This window comes from Colobus angolensis, unplaced genomic scaffold (genome assembly GCF_000951035.1).
Source record: "Colobus angolensis palliatus isolate OR3802 unplaced genomic scaffold, Cang.pa_1.0 Scaffold233, whole genome shotgun sequence".
NCBI classification, from domain to species: Eukaryota; Metazoa; Chordata; class Mammalia; order Primates; family Cercopithecidae; genus Colobus; species Colobus angolensis.
The window spans coordinates 304,686-325,895 of NW_012115522.1; the positions used below are offsets into that span (position 1 = coordinate 304,686).

Here is a 21,210-nt window from a genome sequence, read left to right on the forward strand (position 1 = left end):
AATTTTTGTATTTTTAGTAGAGAAGGGGTTTCACCATATTGGCTGTGGCTGGTCTCGATCTCCTGACCTTGTGATCCACCCCCCCCCGGCCTCCCAAAGTGCTGGGATTACAGCCGTGAGCCACCGTGCCCGGCCTTCTGATGACAGTTTTAATTTTGTAGATGAATATTTGGCATGACATGTGGATAAATTCTGTTGAGGTCATTACTGTTTTCTTCTCAAAACCAATAGAATTTTCTCACTTATTTATTTTTAGAATTGTCAGATAGTGTAATAAGTTATTTCTGTAGGAAACTGGGAATTCATTGGATATTTGACTCTGAATGTAACCTCTTTAAAGCTGATGAACAAGTGGTCCCTTAGATTTGAAGTGGTAAGTTAGTCATAAGTTAGGCTCCCAGACACTGGCATTCAACATGATTTTAAAGTGTGATAGACCGTATATACACTTGACTGCACACCAAGCAACATAAGGTAATATCTTGTTTCCTTCCCACCTAAAAGTTTTAAGTGCATCAGTCTCCTTTCTCTACTCATGGTGTCTTATTGCTCCACTAGTAGCCCCGATATAAAACCCATGTCCTCCGTAGAGAATTAGTCATGAAACCCTTTCCAGAGCATGTTGTTCTCTACGTGGTGGTTTGAAGGGAGAAGTTTTGAAATGAAAAAAAAGAAAAATGCCAAGGAGCTTCTGATGCCTTAGAAGGAATGTTGTGTTTCATTGTAATGCATTTTAACATTTTTATTAAGATATAATTTAATGAAATGCTCAGATCTTAGCATGTCACGCAGTCAGGTTCGATGAATTTGAAGACACATTTCTGTCACCCTAGAAAGTTCCCATGTACCCCTCCCTGGTCAACACTCCCCCGACCCTGACTTCCAAAAGCAACCACTGATCAGATTTCTGTCACCACAGGTTAGTTTTGTCTCTTCTGGAATCCCCTGTTAATTGCATGTATTTTTCTTTTCTTTTTTTTTTTTTGTTTTGTTTTGTTTTGGTGACAGGATCTCACGCTCACCCAGGCTGAGGTGCAGTGGCACAATCTCAGCTCGCTGCAACCTCTACCCCCCAGGTTTAAGCAATTCTCATGCCTCAGCCTCCCAAGTAGCTGGGACTACAGGCACATGCCACCACACCCAGCTAACTTGTGTACTTTTTGTAGAGATGAGGTTTCATTATGTTGCCCAGGCTGGTCTCAAACTCCTGAGCTCAGGTGATCTGCCCATCTCGGCCTCCCAAAGTGCTAGGATTACGGGCATGAGCCACCATGCCTGGTCTGCATGTATTTTTCTCTGTTTGGCTTATTTCACTCAACATAATAATTTTGAGATTGTCCATGTTTTTGAGTCCGTCAGTAGAGTGTTTCTTTTATTGCTGATGATACTTTTTTAAAACAGGCAAGAAATAAGCAGATCGTCACTGAATATCTTGATTGACACGTAACTACTATTAAAATCATGGCAGCAAACCTGTAGTAAGAATGCAGGGGGAGAAAATACCCTCTTATATTAATATTAAGTGACAGTACTTCTAACATCTGAACAACTTTCCCACCTTAATTAGAGTTATATGCATCAAGAGCTACTCTTTTGAAAGACTGAATTACTAAAAACAGAACCTGAATTCACATCAGCAATTGTAACAGCCATAAAGCTATTACTGTTTCCATCGCTTTATAGTTCTGCTTTGACTTCAGAAACTAGTTGTGAAAAATAATCCCATTTAAGGATATTCTTTTTTTTTTTTTTTTGAGACAGAGTCTTGCTCTGTTGGCCAGTCTGGAGTGCAGTGGCACAATCTTGGCTCACTGTAACTGCAACCTCCGCCTCCCAAGTTCAAGCAATTCTCTTGCCTCAGCCTCCCTAGTAGCTGGCACCTGCCACCACGCCCAGCTAATTTCTGTATTTTTAGTAGAGATGGGGTTTCACCATGTTAGCCAGGCTGGTCTCCAACTCCTGACCTCAAGTGATCCACCCACCTCAGGCTTCCAAAGAAGTGCTGGGATGACCTGCGTGAGCCACTGTGCCCAGCCAAGGATATTCTTCTTATAGTATCTCCATTATCAAAACATGCTGGAAAGAATGCTTTACTGGTTTATCAATATGATGATGCCTCAGGAGGTTTTATGCCCTCTTAAAATTATGTAATTTAGACCTAATGAACTCAGTTTTATTATTAGAAACTCATTTTGATCTGTAATTCCAAGCAAATATTATATAAATGAAACAAGAGTAGATACAGTAAGAGCAGCATCCAGATTGCATTTTTGTTCTTCTGAAAGTCCTAATTAAATTGTTTGTCATGTTATGCAAAGATTCACTGAGATTCTGGGGAGTGGCAGTACATTTAAGCAAAGATTATGCTGTCATTCTGGGGAGCCATAGTAAATTGTATACCAACAAATCTAAAGGGTGAATTTTTACTTTCTGCTTATTGTCTTTTTCAAGAAAATTCTATAGTTACCAAAAAAGTGGCTGAATTTCGACACAATAAAGGAAAGGATTGAGCTGGCCTTTGGCTAGTCCACCCCCATTCTTACCATCTTCACCTTCAAGACTGAAACAAGGAGCTGCAGGAGTACAAAGGGATCCCAAAACATTGTCACATACCAACAGACATTTTCTTACTTTTACAAAAATTTAATATGGCTTTTTTTTTTTTTTTTTTTTTTTTTTTTGAGATGGCGTCTTGCTGTGTCACCCAGGCTGGAGTGCAGTGGGGCAATCTTAGTTCATTGCAACCTCCACCTCCGAGGTTCAGGTGATTCTCTTGCCTCAGCCTCCCAAGTAGCTGGGATTACAAGTGGGCACCACCATGCCTGGCTAATTTTTGTATTTTTAGTACAGATGGGGTTTTGCCATGTTGGCCAGGCTGGTCTCAAACTCCTGACGTCAATGATCTGCCCACTGTGGCCTCCCAAAGTGCTGGGATGACAGGTGTGAGGCACTGTGCCCGGCCAGTTTTCTATATTTATACAATTATTCAGCCAGAAAAAAAAGTAGCCATATAGTACTATAATGCTTATATCACTTAAATGGGAAAAGAAAAATAATGGTACGCAAAAGAAATAAGAAATGTAGCCTGATTACTGAGAGAACACTGATAAAGTTTCAGATTATTCCCGTTGTTGAAATACTTCTCATTCGCTTTTCTCATTTCTTTCACCTCCCACTGAAATACCTGTGCTTTCCTTTTCCCCGTCATACTTACTTTTTTCTTCAGGTTCCTAAGTTGTTTTACCATCTTCATACTTCATTCTGATAATTCCAAAAACACTTAAATGAATCTTCCCTTTAACATGACCTACTTTAGTGTAGAATTTGGCCTAAGTCTCATTTCTCATACAAAAGCAGTTACATTTCAATTACCAAGAGAATCTTGTTGGTACAATTTAACCCAGAAGGGCAACTCACAGTGCTGTCATACTAAGCCTCAAGGATATATCTTCTCAAGATTGATAAGTGCTTTTGAGCAATCGCTCAAAAGTATGAATTGAAGTCTCTAAACAGTTCATTATCGTTTTGGTTGTAGTAATTAATTTTAATTAACTGCTGATAATGTTTGTTTCCAGATGAAAAAATGAGGATATGGTCTTTGTTCCCATTTGAATATGAACAGTGCTATCCATTTAATGTTAAAAAGGTAAAAGAGATCTTGGCCGGGCGCGGTGGCTCACGCCTGTAATCCTAGCACTTTGGGAGGCCAAGGCAAGTGGATCACCTGAGATCAAGAGTTCAAGACCAGCCTGGCCAACATGGTGAAACACCGTCTCTACTAAAAATACAAAAATTAGCCAGGCGTGGTGGCGGGTGCCTGTAATCCCAGCTACTTGGGAGGCTGAGCCAGGAGAATCATTTGAACCCAGGAGGCAGAGGTTGCAGTGGGCCGAGATCACGCCATTGCACCCCAGCCTGAGCTTCAGACAGAGACCCTGTCTCAAGAAAAATAAAAATAAAATAAAATATTTTACATGGTATCTTTGCAAAAGGAGTAATGGTGGTTTAAAGAAAATGTTTAATACAGTTGTTCAAGTGTTCCAAAACATCAAACTTTTTGGATTCAACTATCCTTTTTTTTTTTTTTTAAAAGAGAATCTATTTTGAATACTGTACAGATTCCCATCTTATCAGAGGAAGAACTAGTTAGCATAATATAGAATTTTAGAGCTAGAAGAGACTTTCAACATCATCAAGTCTTATCTCTCAGTATTCAATAGTTCAATATAATTGTTATCTTTTTACAGGTCTTAGCTTTCCTGCCCTAATTTCCAAAACAATGAAGAACCAGTAGTCCCCAGATCCACTTTGTGTATGTGTGTAACTGTCTTTTCTTTCCCTCTGATATTCTCCATATTCATGCTAATGATTGCAGCTCTGAGGATTATTTCCTTGATTCATTATGCCTGAATTAGCTTAAGAAAAGAATAGTCTACCAGATGCACAACTTTTAATTGAAATGCTTGGCAAAGGTAAAGATGAGTAATTCAGAGTTTTAGAAGTAGTTGTAGTAATAGTCAATTGTGTCATTGGTACTCTGGAAAACATATCATATGGTTTTTGCCATAACGATTCAGGAGTGAGTAATACTACCCTATTCAAGAGTAATACTACCCAATTCAAGAGTACCATTTCAAGAATGGGTAATACCCTATTCCTTAAGACAAGTAATACTACCCACCCCATTGTATGGGTGAAGCCAAAGTGAACCAGCACAGCTTTTCGTGGGGGTTGGGGGTAGGAGAGTGTTACGTGAAGTTGTTTCTGTTTTCTCACTCTCATTTCTCATTCATTCTTTAAATCAATAGATATTTATTTTGCCTGTGGTGTGAGCTAACAGTTTCTCTGAGTCTGGATAATATAGCAGACAACAAGATCCAGTCTTTGGCCCCAAAGAGCATACAGTATAGGTTCTCACAACATGGACAATGCTAGATAACTGCCCAGAGAGCAGAGAAGTTACATAGGATCATTATCAACCTGTGCACCTGAACCACTGCACAAGCAACGTATTAACTTTGCCTTGTTCATTGGGATACAGTGAGAAATAACTGTTATAATTTGTTGTGAAGCATTTTGGAAATGGAAAGAGCTACAAAGCAGCTGAATAAAAGAAAACAACATTAAATTATAGGGTGGAAATGATTCTCATATGTATGTTCAGTATTTATGTCAACACTGTAGGACCACTACCAGGGAAAAGCTATTTTAGGTAAATACAGTTGCCTAGCTTTTACAAAGTTGAGAAAATACCTGTGTGTATTAACAAGATAAACTGTGGAATCTTATATTATTTTGGATATTATGTGAGCTAAATATAGTTGGAATATCACACATACTATGAAGTTTCTATAAATCTGCAGCTTCTATTAAGAGTTTCTGTATTTCAATGTTTATCAGAAGTATTTCTCCAATATTTAAATGCTGAAACTATCCAAGACTATTATTCACAAACAATGGATTATATTCTAATACTCAGAAACTGTAGGAAGGTTTGTTAAATAAGATGAATATCTGTCCTGTGATTAACCTACCAGTATGTTGGGTTCGGGGGAGCTATCAGTGATTTATTATGCCTGATCTTTTCTGATTTTAGTTATGTTTTTAAAGTTTGTTAATTCTCTCAGAAGATGAGGATGTCAATTTATATCCCATTGTACACCCTCAAAAGATGAATTTATAGAATGGGCCATGTCTTTAAGATGCTTTTATATAGTCATTCTTATACCTAAGATTCAGATGCTTAAGGAAGGGACCCATTTAGACAGTTATTTAATGTTCTTTGACTATGAACTAATCCTAATTTTAACTTTAGTGCTTTTATGTTCTTACCAGCTTTCACCCTAGTTAAATGGGGCACTACACCACAGAGTTTAGCCTGTGGCATAGCAGAGCCCAGGTCATTTGTCAAGAGAATCATAATCTTACATTCTGTCTCTCCTCTGAACAGTAGAATTTTGGGGTGGGGGAGAATCTTAATTTATAATGAGGCAACTCTAGTTTTATCACACTCAGAAACAACAAAAATATTCAAAATTTAACTTTCTGTGCATTCCATTTATTTGCAAATGTATATCAATATGATTATTACATGAGTAAGAGATCTTCATTTTTTATTGTCATCCCTGATTTGCCAAATTAGGTAATATGGAGAACCTCCACACAGTTGCATATTATTTTGCTTGTTCCACATGTTGGTGCTTTGTTCTCTACTGTCCTTTTGTCATTATATTATCTCTGAACATTTCCATTTAGTGTTTCTATTTAGAGTAAAGAAATAGAAGCATGAAAATTAATAACCCATGCATCAGACATTTGTGCTGGACTTTATAGGAATAACCAGTTAAGGCTAGAAACTTCAGTGTTTAATACTGTTTTCAAAACTTGATTGTTACATATATTGTCAGTTCAGTGATTGAAGACAAGATATATATGTAGACAAGTAGATAAAAACAGGGTAATTAAACCAGTGTGGTTTTTTTTTTATTTTAAAGGAAAACACATGTGACTTATGTGCATTGCATGGCAGAGTATTACTAAAATTTGCCTAAACAAACCGTCATGATGTTTTCAGGTTGTATGGTAACGCTTTAACTATATAGTACTTGGATTTGAATCCTCATAATCACAAAGGCTCTTAACAGTTGTTTAAAACAAAAACAAAGACTATACTGTTTCTAGAAAGTATCATCTTGTTGGTTATATTTGTGCTAAATGTATGAATCTGTACTATACTGGTATGAAAAAGTAAAACTGTATATGTATTTAGATTTTGAAAAGTAACATTGTGCATTTTAGAAAAACATTTGGCAACTTGTGGCACTTTGGTAAAGGAATGTGCAATTATAAAGGTTAATGCCATTTGATTTTTTTCTAATTCCCAGTAATTATTCTTACTAGGCTTTAGAGTCAAAACCAAACCCAGTTTTAAGACTAGCACTTTTTTCCTACTGGTAATTCCTGTTTTTGTAATTACATAGAATGTTTAACTTAAACCATTCTTTGCAATGAGTTTTAGCTTTCCTCCTCTATCGTAATTTCAAAACCTTTACCTTAAAAACCATTTCAAATTAATCCAGTGGTAACCAGAAGAATATTTTAAGTATCAAGACCACTTAATCTTGTGCTTGATTTTAGTAATTTTCTGATAAAAATAACTGAATTCCTGGAAAAGAATATTCTAACATTTTAATTAGTTTTCATTGGTCATAAATAATTGAGTAGTTGATGTCCATATAGTCATAATTTATCTAAACTCTGGAGCTGCCAAGGCAACTAAGTACACAAAAGTGCTTAAAACACACCCATATCCCCTAAAGAGAAATGACAAGACTTGGAAGAATCAGAATTCTGTATTATTATGGGTATCACATATATATAAGCTATTTTATATATATATATACACATACACGTACATTCTATTAGGTTACCAGTATTTTACTGTCATGCACCCATGGGTAGTAGAAGCAAAATAAAAATAAATATAAATGCTTAACTTTAGATTTTGGCACCAATATAGATTATGCATAAGCTGTTGCAATAAAAAATATTCATTGTGCCTGTACCTGAAAAATTTACCTTAGGTTTTCTCTGGCCTTTTTTGTTTAGGCCTGCATGATCATTTTAAATGTAAAGATAGCAGGATATATGAATGAATGGATAAAATGATGGCTCTGTTTGCCATGGGATTAAAAATTCTGTTGAATTTTCTGAGGGGCATTGGCTGCTGTATATTACATCATAAACTTATTGTTCACAAGCAACATGAGTCTATCACAGCATTTAGAAATTTTTTTCCCACAAAATGAATTCAGAATTGACAATTCAAATTTGTAATTTTAAGCTGCTAATTATTAAAATTTATTAATATCTTATGGATTGAAGATTACATGAAATAAAAGCTACAAAAGAATGCTAATTAATAACATAATTCCATATACTATCAAACTTCTGATAGCATTGAGTTTCTTATAAAGCCTTAAAATATTTTAATGATAAATTAATTACCTGAAAAAGAAAGCACTTTATTACCTTGAACTAGCTATTCGTCTGTATAGAATATGTCAAAAATCCCTTAAATTATTCTTTATCCTTTTATAAATTTATCCTAGTTACATGTTTTTCTAAAGCCTCTTATAGTATAATGTGTTAATTCAAACTATTGTAACTTAACAGAAAAATTGTTAACGATATAACCAATGAACAATACAGACATAAAACTCAAGAATAACAACAATACATGTGATAATAAGACTGTTAGTCTAAGTTAGTCTACAATCATTTGAGATTTTAAAATGTAAAATTTGAAGAGTTTTTCATTGAACAATTTTTGGACAGTTTTTATTTTTAAATCTTACTTTTAATTGGTACTACCTTGTCTTGAAATGTTGATCAAATGTAAAGGCAATCATTAAGCCGGTCCATTATAATTCAATTTTGTTTTAGTTGAGATTTTTTAGTGTAATTCTAAAACATTAAAATATCCGTTTGTTTCTTTTTTGCTCAAGTCAGCCATGGTGACTTGGTGAAGTATTCACTTACCTGGTGAAGTATCAAATTTAAATCATCAACATGGATGTGCTGCTGTGTATAGCTGTTTCCTCCTCAGAAAATTAGTACTTGATTTATACAAAGAATTTAGTTCAGCAGAAAAAGCATAGGATAATTTTTTCAAAAGGGTTCAACCCTCTCAAGTTAAACTTTAACATCTTTCTGACATTCATAAGGATAGGCTTTTATCCAAGAAATGTTTTCAACAGAAAAATATTTCAAAGTGGACAAACTCCACTTTCTTTTTTGCTTGAGGGGCAGTACACTTTTACAAAAACACATTTTTCTGTAAGTTTCCTTATCTTTAAGTCATTCTCTGTGGTGGCCATTTTTCCATCTCTAATTTTAAATGTTTTGCTAACTGTACATGCAGTTTCATAGACAGTCTGATCATTACATGATATAGAAAGGAGTCAAGTTTATCAGAGGTCTGTCCTTCAGAGGTCTGTCCTTGTGAAGGGGAGAGACCAAACACAAATTCCATGTCAGTTGTTTTGATTTGGTTCTTTGTTTTCTTTTAAAAATAGTATATATTAACCCAAAGGTGTGTTAATGTCATGGCATGAACAATCTTCAATGTAGACCTATTGAGTATTTTGTGATGCTGAGTAACAGACGTTTCTCAACGCTCTGTGATGCTAAGTATTTTCCTTAGGAAGTTTTGTTTAATGTTAGATTGTTGTTCTGAAAGATGTTGGTCCTAGTGGGATTTTTTAAAACTTGGAAAACAAATAAACGCATGTATTACAAATATAGAAATGGTGAATTGTAAACTTACCATATAGTACTGATTTCTATTTTCAAAAATGTTTTGCTGTTAAATATATACAACATAAAATTGCTGCCGTACTGTAATTGAGTACTTTTTCCTAAATGACCCTGTTATCACTATTCCAGAATTAGAAGTTGGGCAGATACATGATTGATTCATGTGTCTGCATAGATGCTTCAAGGTATATTCCTCTCTTGGTGAGTAAAATTATATTTTCTGTGGCATCAATGCATTGAGATCTGAATATACCTGTATCTATCAATCCTTATTACACATTTCTTATGCAGTAGCTTCAAATATGCCAAAATTGGCCTAGACACAACTAAAAATTGAGGGTTTGTTACATGCTTTCTAACAGAAAGGTTTTCAACGAGTTTAATTATGGGTTTGTACTGTGAAAATAGTGGAACTCCCTTGAAAACTTCATGTTTGCTAAATTCAAATTAATATTTTTTCTTTAGCTCACAAATTACCCCAAATCCAGAGAGAATATCAACCTTTTTCACTGTTGTCAAATCAAGCATAAGGAACAGCCCCATGATACTACAAAAACAGTTGAGGAATAAGGAATAAATCTCTTATGTTACACCTCAGAATAAAGGCATTCGGTGAAAGAAATGAACTGAAGTTCATCATGAACGCAAGGCCTCAGTACTTGACATTCCTCCACGGAAGGCAAGACAAGTATCAACACCACTGGCATCATTTCCAAACTGATCTTATGTGGAATAATTTCCACCACATTGAAGTACTTTTCGACTCTATCTAGTTTTTGGGTTTTGTTTTTTTTAATTCATCAAGCCTTTCCGTTTTCAAACCACCATTTGTCAGCCTTGAGGTAGAGAGATGTATAGATTTGAAAATACTTTCTTAAGAGATCATGTAACTATATAACTCTGAATTTAAAAATTGAGGGGGGAGGGATAATTTCAACCCACTGCCTCTTACCAGAAACATTTTTTTAAATCTGTAACTGCTTTAGTGTTAACAGGGTACAAGGTGGTTTTTGTCCCGTATTGTTCTTAAAAGGTTCTCATTTATTGTGATTGTATTGTACTGTATGAAAACAAATCATAAATTGCCTTGTATTGTTTATAATAGACCATACCACGTACTACTTCAGTTTTTATGTTCCAAGTTTTTCAGTGATGCATGTTAACAGTTAGGTCCTAAAATTCTGTGGTGCTAATTCTCCCATACCCAATGGTGCTTTTGTGGATGCTAACTGCACACATGCTGAACAAAGCTTGAAGTTTAAAACTTTCCTCCCTTCCTCTGTTTATATGAAGTAAAATAAAATAACTTGAATTTGTCTCAAAATATCACTGACAATCTAATAAACTTGTTTATATGTGTGATTAGTTTGGATTCTTAATTATTTTACAGAAAGCATCTCAGCTCTGTTGGACCCCAAAAGTTGATTTTGTGTTTATTTCATTATATCATTTGTGCCCCCCAATTCATGGTATCTTTATAAATTTAAATGCAGTTTGTCTGGCTTCCAAAATCATATTTAGGTAGGATCTACAGAAACTAGACCTATCAGAACTGGAAATGAGTAAGTTGAGAAGATCAAAAATGTGCCAATCCAGTCTATTATAGTGCCTTTATCTATTTTGTAATTTATTAATAAGGTTTTAGCACCTGGTTGAGCCAGGAGATAACATTTGCATGAAAGCAAGTATGCCTTCAAAACCTTTATTGCAACTCAAATGACATTGAAAAGGCCATTTCTATATGCTGATATTAAAAGTTCACTCCCCATATATGAAAATAGTGACAAAAAATTAATTTTGAATTTTCCAGGACAAACTGACATCATATGCCAGAATGTCATAATAGATAAACTCATGGCAATGGTTTTATTGGATTTGTAGTTTCTGCATCTCTATTAAATCATAACAGAAGGCCAAGTGAACCTGCCAATATCTTCATGAGGGCAGAGGGCTGTTTCTCCCAAGCCAGAGATAAACTCAATATAAAGGCACTATGTAAATCCGCATTCCGACCTTGGTACTTTGCCTAACTCATGGGTAATGTTAAAATTTGAAAAGAAAAAATTGAAACAAATGTATTAAAGCTCCTTGAGCAACAATCATTGACCTTAAATAGAAGATGATCAAACCTATTGGTCTAATAATCTAGCAGGTATGATGACTGAAATGATATTCCCATACTACTATGGTTCTTTATTATATAAAGAGTTTCAGGCCCAGTAATTTTTGCCTTAAATAGCTATTAAATTGTGTCTAACTTCTAACATCAGAAAATGAAGTTTAGAGAATAGTGCCAGTGTGAACCTAAGCTTACTTCTGTGACTATCTGAAATAAATGCAGTATTTACTAAATCACAGCCTCTTACCAAAGATATTTCTACAATATATTTCTGTGACTACCTTAACTGTATTCCATTTTATGAAAACTGGTAAATAATAAATGTGCTACAAAGTAATTCCACATTTTCTTTTGGAAGAAAAATCTGTTTAATCTACATGAAAATATCTCTAATTTTACACCCACAGTCAACCAGATTTCTGTATTAATTTTCATCATTATTTGTCCCATCAAAAAGATTATCCTGAAAAATGCTTCTCAGCTTTCATTGGTAGTAGCGAAATTTTTAAAAAATCTTAGCCTTAAATAACATGAATATACTTTGTAAGTTTGGTTCCTCTATAAAAATAATGTAGTCCCTCTCTAAGTGAAACCATTTTTAAATTACATAATTATATCTATTTTTATAGCATTATTAGCATTATTTTGGTAAGTTGTCTTTTCTGTTCCTAAAACAGTAATTTTCCCTTAGAGATCTTATGCTCAAGGTGTTTTCCCTAAATCCTTATGGGAAAGCATTTTCAAAAACAGAACTAAATGTTCTCTTTCCAGTAAGGAAACTCTTTTATAATAAATTCCATGTACACTAAAAGCATAACAGTACTTGTATTAGGGAAGTAATTTTTCTTGTCAGAAATTGCTTTGAGTTTGAAAATGGCCAATAATAATAAAAAGCCAATCTGCAGTCTACATCATTTCAGATTTGTCTTCATGAGATCTTTTTAAAAAACTGTTGAACTAGGTGCATACTGACTTACACCAGGACTAAAGTTATTTTTCTTAACTCCTACTTTATCCTTTATCCTTGGCAGGGATTCAAGGGAGGTGAAAAGACTCTTGGAAAATAACTAAAAAGTAATACAATACACACAAAATAAGAGAGTGGTAGTTCATAGGACCGAATAAATCATGAAATGCAGTGAACTCAGCGCTACACATATTCTGCCAAATTGTTCTCGTCTTACACTTTTCATGAAGCAAGTTTCCCATCATAAAAGACTTAACAGAACACTGGCACGTGAAGATCAAAAGGACTGAATAAAAAGGCTGGCCCTCAGTTTTGTGTATTTGGAAGTTCAGGGTTTTTTTGTAGCTAAGAAGACTCTGATAAAGGAAGAAGTAAAAAAGAAAAAGAAAAAAAAGAAACTCAGTTTTGTTAGTTCATTCTGAGTGAATTCACAAGAGATTCCTTTTAAACAAGGTCATAAAGAAAACATCTTGAATATCAGATATTCAATGGAGAAACCAATTAACTTACAACAAAAAATAAAGTGGTATACCCAGGGAGTGGATTGGAAAGAAGATGTGCATAAGAAGTGAACTTTGAAGTTTGCTTTTATACTTTTTGAATGTTATTTCATGATAAGCTTGTATTATTTTATAATTTATAAAAGACTTTTTTTTTAAAGGAAAGAAATCAAATGCTAGACAGACTAGAATACCTATGTCAACTGGTCAGCACATTCTCTTTCCAGTAGGAAAATCTGCTTTTTTTTTTTTTTTTTTTTTTTTAGACAGGCTATAGTGCAATGGCAGGATCACAGCTCACTGCAGCCTCAACCTCCCAGACTCAAGCAATCCTCCTACCTCAACCTCCCAAATAGCTGGGACCACAGGCACATGACACTATGCCTGGCTAATTTTTTACTTTTTGTAGAGACAGCATCTCCCTATATTGCCCAACCTGGTCTTAAAGTCCTAGGCTTGAGCAATCCTTGCAAAGTGCTGGGATTACAGGCATGAACCACTGCACCCAGCTGGAAAATCTACTTCTAAAACCTGCTGAATGTCAGAACATTGATTGGCAAGTATAAAATCAGATAAAGGAAAATGACTAATATTCATGAATGGCATCATGTTATGATGGACTTCATGATACAGACCTGCCAAGAAAACAGGAATAACCCCATCAGTGTATTGGCTCAGAGCACAGTCACCCCAAGTCAGAGATGGAAACCACTAACAAATCCTTATGCTTTAAATCTTTTTTTTCTAGATTGCATGTGACCCACCATCTTTCAGTGTGAAAATTATTGCTTATATGATTAAGCCACATATTATCTTGCATTTAGTATCACTTTAGGATTTTCAATGATAGACTACTGTTTTATAAATATCATTCATCATTAAGCATTATCTTTAATCATATTACATAATCATATCATTACACTATTGTATAATCATTGTTATTATTTTGTTTGTTTGTTTTTGAGAAATAGAGTCTCACCGTATCTCCCAGGCTGGAGTGCAGTGGCGTGATCATAGCTCCCTGCAGCCTCAAACTCCTGACCTCAAGCAATCCTCCTGCCTTGGCCTCCCAAAGTGCTAGGATTACAGGCATAAGCCACTGTGCCTGGCCTTTTTTTTAATAATCATTACTATTCATCATTAAGTATCATTAATCATTCACTCTCATTATAAATATCATTCATCATTAACAAAAGTTTTACATACAATAGCTCTCTGACCATGACCCTTCTTGACAGAGATTTAGGGAACATCCAAATTCAGCAGAGGTGACTGGTGAAAGATCAAGATGTTCCTCCCTTAACCCTCAATGGTAGACTTTGTCAATAAACCATAGCAGCTGGGAGCAGCTCACACCTGTAATCCCAGCATTTTAGGAGGCCGAGGCAGGCAGATTGCTTGAGCCCAGGAGTTCAAGACCAGCCTAGGCAACATAGTGAAACTCCATCTCTAGAAAAAATTTAAAAGTTAGCCGGGCTTGGTGGCATGTACCTGTAGTCCCAGCTACTCAGGAGGCTGAGGCTGGAGGATCACTTGAGCCCAGGAGGTCGAGGCTTCAGTGGGCTGTGATCATGCTACTACACTCCAGCCTGGGTGATGGAGCAAGACCCTGTCTCAAAAAAAAAAAAAAAAAAAAAGTAGGCCATAGTATTTATTTCAAATGGCCAGATACAGCTCTAGAGTCTTTCTCAACTCAGCACTCTCCTGGCAGCTGCTCCCAGTTGACTACGCTTAGCATGCAAGATTGACATAGTTGCCTTTCTGCCTTAGACACCCACCAGCATGTATACATGCCATCTGTGTTAGTCTGGGTCCTCCAAGAAGCAGATGCCAATATGGAATTAGATGTGCAAGAGATTTATTAGAGGAAATGCCAGTGAGGGAAAATGGAGAAGGAGCCAGTGGAGGAGACATCAGACTCAGATGCAAGTCCGCCCACTGTAAAGGAGAAGAGAGGAGAAAAGGGGAAGGAGGTAGGAAGGAAGTTACTTCTTAGACTGCAGTGCAATTATAAACAAGTTTCAGCCAGGCCTAGGGGAGTCCTTGAGCCAAAGTCACTCTTCAGAAGAGGCCAGCATCTTGCGGGTTCAACCTGCTTAGTATCCCTGTCACACTCAGTTATTGGCTGAGAGCAGCCTAGGAGGAGCCCACCCGCAGGGCAAACGTGATGATAGATTTCAGAGCACCACAGCTGGATCTGTGGGCCATTTAGGTGGAGACTTAGAGCTGTTCAGTGCCAATAGGAGTCTGTGGTGGCCATGAAAATGCATCTCTCAGATTTCCTTCTACAGGGAGCATAACTGACTCACGGGCTCTTTCTCCATTCTGTGATGCTAGTTTTTAGATGGTGTGGTTTTCATGTTCTACCTACACCATCTACCTCCTCTGCTGGGAAGTGGTCCCTTAGTTGGATGCCTCTGTCTCTGCTGCCATAGCCACTCTGTTGATGTGCCCATCCTGCCAATTCCAAGGTGGCCAATGGCAGTCTGATTCAGGTCAACTGTCTGAGTCACTTTGTCAACTTGGTTGTTCAATACCTCTCCCATGATGGATGGCTTCTGGTGGACATTAACATGTGATACAAAAGTCTTCACAGTCTGGGCCGGGTATGGTGGCTCATATCTGTAATCCTAGCATTTTGGGAGGCCGAGGTGAGCGGATCACTTGAGGCCGAGATTTGGAGACCAGCCTGGGCAACATAGTAAAACCCCATCTCTACTAAAAATACCACAACAAAAAATTATCCAGGCATGGTTGTGCACATCTGTAATCCCAACTACTCGGGAGGCTGAGGCAGGAGAATCACTTGAATCTGGGAGGTGGAGGTTGCAGTGAATCAAGATTGCACCACTGCACAGTAGCCTGGGTTACAGAGTAAGACTCTATCTCAAAAAAAAAAAAAGTTTTCACAGTGTGTGCCTGCTCCCATATGTACACCCACAAGCCTCTACCTCAGGCCTCTTAGACCCAATCTTCCAGTCCTTTTCCTTCCGGGCTCCTGGCCAAATAGCCAGGCCATTGATCACTGCCCAGGAACTATGAATATGCTTACCCAGGCCACTTCCTCCTTGGAAAGTAGATGACCAGGTGCACTGCTTGCACCTCTGCTCATTGGGAAGATTCTCCCTCTCCACTGTCTTTCAAAGCCACCTCACCAGTTTTCAGTTTGCATCTATATACAGACCCACCTCATCTATCAACCAAGTTTAGGTTTTTCCCTTCTTCTTCAGCTGGTCCTATGGGAACTTCCACATGGCCATACATGTGAGATGGGAGAGGGTGCTGATGCATCTATTGAAGTTGAAAGGAATAAGGCAGTTTGGACTGCCTATGCGATCATAGCTCACGGCAGCCTCAACCTCCTGGGCTTGAGGAATCCTCCCACCTCAGCCTCCCAAGTAGCTGGGATTACAGGCACACACCACCATGCCCAGCTAATTTTTTTTTTTTTTTTAATACAGACAGGGTCTCTCTGTATCACCCAGGCTGATCAAACTCCTACCTTGATTTCCCAATGTGCAGGGATTACAGGCGTGCAATAGCGACTTCTCAAAAGGTGTGTAATTCTCTGCAGTGGTTTGCATGATCTTCCTCCAGAATCCCAGGGGCTGCAAGGTGATTCTCTCCCTGGGGCTTGATACAAACTCTGTCTTTTCCCACTGCTTCTTTTCCCTACAATAACATTCCAAAGGCTTGGATCTGCCCAGTCATGCAGACTAAGAACTAGGGCCATTTCACCTGCCGCAGTGCCCTTTCCTGCTCTGAGACCTGCTCAAAGCTGGCAGTATATGCGGCAGAGCAGTATTCTTATCTGTGGAATGTGTCATCTCCTGAACCCAAAGAGGTTTGCCGGATGCTCAGCTTCCTGTATGGAGTAGGGATATAAGTGGTGCCTGCTTCTTAATGTCACTGAAGTGGCAGGAGCCTGAATGTTCCTAGGGTACATTCTCAAGCCCCCACTTCCCTCTGCCTCTTTATCCCTTCCTCTGATCTTATGGACCAATGAGCAGTGTTGCTTGCACTGCAGCCTGGACCTGTTGCAGAAGTCCTTCCTGCTAAAGGCAACTCGGAATTTTCCACTTCACTGTGCATTGGTCATCACTCTTCCCAGACTTCTAAGAACCACCCTCACAGTGAGTTTGCCATATTCCCTGGGGTCCTGGCCAACGTGTTAGATCTCAGCTTCTGAGAAACTTCCATTCCAAGTTCTTTGATCAAGCACTCTCAAAGTACCAGCCAAGGTGCCCTCCTCTGGTTCCCACTGGCTCATTCTTGCGACTCATCTGGTGTATAGTCTCCTTTTTACTTAATCATCCCCAGCATGTACCCACCCGCGTTATGCTGGGACTGAACCTTAGTTATCAGGCAGGAGAGATGAGGACACCTACCAGGGGAACATGTGTTGCCTTGTGAAGGAGGGGCCTCTGCAGCGTCTTCTTACACAATAGAAGCACTAGCTCTTACCAGAAAAGATGGGGGACTTTTGCAAGCCCAAAGGATTGGGAAAGAAAGCGGCAGTCTGCCTAGACAATATATTCAAGGGCCTCTGTCTACATACCCTCATCCCAGTTTTCAGGGTCCCAAGTTTTCCCAGGGTCCCAGGTGTTCCCCAAACTCCCCCAGCCCCCACCACTGGCAACCCATTCTTCACTGATTATTCAAACATCTAGGGATCTCTGCAATTCTAACTATCTGATTTTCACCTGTTCAACCACGTCTGCTCTCCCACACTGCAGGAGGTAAGGGGCTTCTTGTAAGATGCCAAAAAGACTCTTGCCTCCCACACTTAGCCATTTACTCCTTGCTTAACTGCTCTCATTATCCCTTAGCTAGCAGCAATACAACTTAGCAGTAAACAGCCAACAATTCTGCTGTCTTTGAGGACATTTTTCTCTCCATAAGTTTCAAATGCTTCAATCATCACACCTGCAACATCTTTCCTCCCCACCAGGACATCTTCCCAGGTCGCCATCGACGAAACTTTCACCTTTGACTCAGCACCTTATGCTACCAACTATCCATACCCCACCTATCAACCAAGTTAATATCCTCTTTGCCCACTGGAGTGTTAGTAGGTCAATTCCAAACCACAATCTTACCACCTGTTTTCTTGGATCATTCTTGGTATACTTTTGCTAGCACAGGACGTTTGAGAAGCCAAAGCCAAGATAGGATTAGACACATAAGAGATGTACTGGTTCAAATGTTGGTGAGGGAAAATGGGCAGCTGGAGGAGGCTGTTGAGACATCAGATTCCATTATGATCCCACCCGTATGAAGGAGAGAACAAACGGCTTAGTTTGCAGCATTGCAATAAGGAAGATTCAGCAAGGCTAACAGGGAATGCTCAAGCCAAAGGTTCTTTTTAGAGGAGTCCTCTGTCTTCAGAAATGGGCCTGCCTTTGTATCCTGCCATGAGCAGTCAATGGGAACAGTGCGGGGGAAGCAGAGCCCTGGCCTGAACACAGTAATGGAAGTCAGTACACAACAGTTTGTGCCTTTAGTTACTTACCCTCCCTGAAGCAGGAGGTCGGAGAGGCACATTCCCAGGGCTGCCATGCCATTGCATGGAGGCATTTGAGATCACAAAGAGAATCTCAGCCATTAATGAAATAGTCATGCTTATTTTGCTCAGTTTGAGAGGGAGATAATTTGTATTCCTATACTCAAAATTGGGGGAAAAGAATCACCCTAATTAGAATCTGAACTGACCATAAGTAATAAACATAAAAGTAATATTAAAGTATTAGTGAATACTCTTAAGCTCAATTGTTACTTTTCTATTGCAAAAAAAATAAAATACTTTAAAACTTTAGAGACTGTTTTGGGAGGCTGAGGTGGGAGGATCCCTTGAGCCCAGCTGTTTGAGACCAACCTGGGCAACATAGCAAAACCCTGTCTCTACAAAAAATTAAATAAATATATTAGCTGGGAGTGATGGTACATGCCTGTGGTCCCAGATACTCAGGAGGCTGAGGTTAGAGGATTGCTTGAGCCCCCAGAGGTCAAGGCTGCTGTGAGCTGTGAGTGCACCACTGCACTCCAACCTGGGCAACAGAGCGAGACTCTGTTTCAAAAAGAACCAAAAAAAAAACCAAAAAAACAATTTTAACATACAAATATCTCACATATATATCTTATCTATTGAATGAAAACCATTTCAATAAACAAAAAGCTACATTTGTATAAATAGTAAGTATAAAATGATTTTCACTTAAAAGATGATTTTAAAATGATTTTGATATGACATATTTAATAGCAAAACTCTACTATTCGTTGTCTGCAGTTCAATGAATAATCCTCCAAATTAATTATATACATGTATAACGTGTATATAATTTTAAAAATCTTTTTGTATGTCCAAGCATACATATGCATGTATATCAATTAATTTGGAATATATATATACATTTTGGGACAGAGTCTTGCTCTGTCACCCGGGTTGGGGTGCAATAGTTCAAATTTGGCTCACTGCAACCTCCACCTCACAGGTTCAAGTGATTCTCCTGCCTCAGCCTCCTGAGTAGCTGGGATTATAGGCATGTGTCACCACACCCAGCTAGTTTTTCTTTTTTCTTCTTTTTTTTTAGTAGAAATGGGGTTTTGCCATGTTGGCCACGCTTGTCTCAAACTCATGGCCTCAAGTGATCCACCCACCTTGGCCTCCCAAAGTGCTGGGATTACAGGCATGAGCCACCACACAGGGCCTTAATTTTTAAATAAAATTATGTTTACTATACCCAATTATACTATATCCTAATTACTTTTCTTAACATTACAACTTTTGGTCTTCACAGCTTTTTAAAAATAATACTTTAAAAAATTAATTAGCTAGGTGTGGTGGCGGGTGCCTGTAATCCTGGCTACTCAGGAGGCTGAGGCAGGAGAATCACTTGAACCCAGGGAGCAGAGGCTGCAGTGAGCCGAGATCACACCATTGCACTCCAGCCTGGGCAAAAATAGCAAAACCCCATCTCAAATACCATATATATATATACACACACACACACACACACATACACACACACACACAAATTAACTGGGCATGGTGGCGTGCACCTGTAATCCCAGCTGCTTGGGAGGCTGAGACAGGAGAATTGCTTGAACCTGGGAGGTGGAAGTTGCAGTGAGCTGAGATCACACCACTACACTCCAGCCTGGGTGACAGAGCTAGACTCTGTCTCAAAAAAGAAAAAAAAAAGACAGAATGTGGAGAAGATGTTAAAGCAATTTCAAAAGATAAAGCAGTGATGTTGATGAATCATCAGGCTACAGCAGATGTGTGCACACTGATGATGCGCCTCCAGGACAAAGGACTGGTTGCTGCTCAGATGATGTGGTTGATGGATCATATGTTTAAGTACATCAACTTTGGAATTGTTTCTCTAGTTCATGGAGACTTTCTTACAAGACAGGGAAGATCTTATTGTGACCAACAGCTGCTGCTTCTCAAGGAGCACTTAGAAAGTAATTACAGGAGCAGAGATTGAAAATGGATTATTTTGTTTCCAGAAAGGGGCTTCCTCAGGAAGAGGCGAGAAACAAGTCAGGCATTTGCAGAGAAAAATAACTTGCCATTTCATACACATGTTACTCTGCCAAGGTTTGGGGCAACAAAAATTATTTTGAATGCACTTGTAGCACAAGAGGGAAATGGAAGTCCAGCAGGAGGACGTGCTAAAGAATTAGCAAATCAAAAGGCCTCCAGTGGATAATAGATACAATGATAGCTTATCCTAAAGCTGAACCTATCAGTATTCAAACCTGGATCCATGGGTACAGGAAACCAACAGTCACACATGAACATTACAGGATCTTTCCAGTTAAAGATGTAGCCCTGGAGACTGATGACCTTACCAATGGGATCTATCAACAGTTTATTGAAAAAGAGGACCTCTTATCACATTTTTATGAAACAGGAGCTTTTCCACCTTCCAACGGCCATAAGGAAGCTGTTTCCAGGGAAATGACCCTCAGAAACATGTGGATATTCCTCATACAGTCTTTAGCATTTTTGTCAGGCTGTATGTAGTACATCATTCAGTATTTTTACCATTGCCTGTTTTAGGAATTGACTTGGACTTGTGAAGGTCACCATAGAAATTCAGACTTTCTTTCATAAGCATGCATTATTTACATGTGCAAATCAGAATATATTTAAAACAGCAAAAGAAATTCTGTGGATGGATTAATATTTATTCCCCTTTGGAATATTTTAAAACTCTACTGAAATGAGGATTCGTAATAAAAGCAAATTGATATGCACTTCATATAACATAAAATTCACTATTCGAAAGAGTGTATTT

At 38.0% G+C, this 21,210-nt stretch overlaps 1 protein-coding gene and 1 pseudogene across 1 annotated transcript in view; both read left to right on the top strand.

The window, feature by feature from the left end:
- The window catches only part of PURG (purine-rich element binding protein G), a 39,976-nt gene extending 30,088 nt beyond the window's left edge, over window positions 1–9,888 (top strand). The window contains exon 2 of the mRNA XM_011944530.1: window positions 9,784–9,888. Coding sequence (XP_011799920.1) covers window positions 9,784–9,888 — 105 coding nt within the window. The remainder of the gene's footprint in view (window positions 1–9,783) is intronic.
- A 988-nt stretch (window positions 9,889–10,876) lies between these two features.
- LOC105513665 lies at window positions 10,877–20,972 on the top strand (annotated as a pseudogene).
- The last annotated feature ends 238 nt before the right edge of the window (window positions 20,973–21,210 follow it).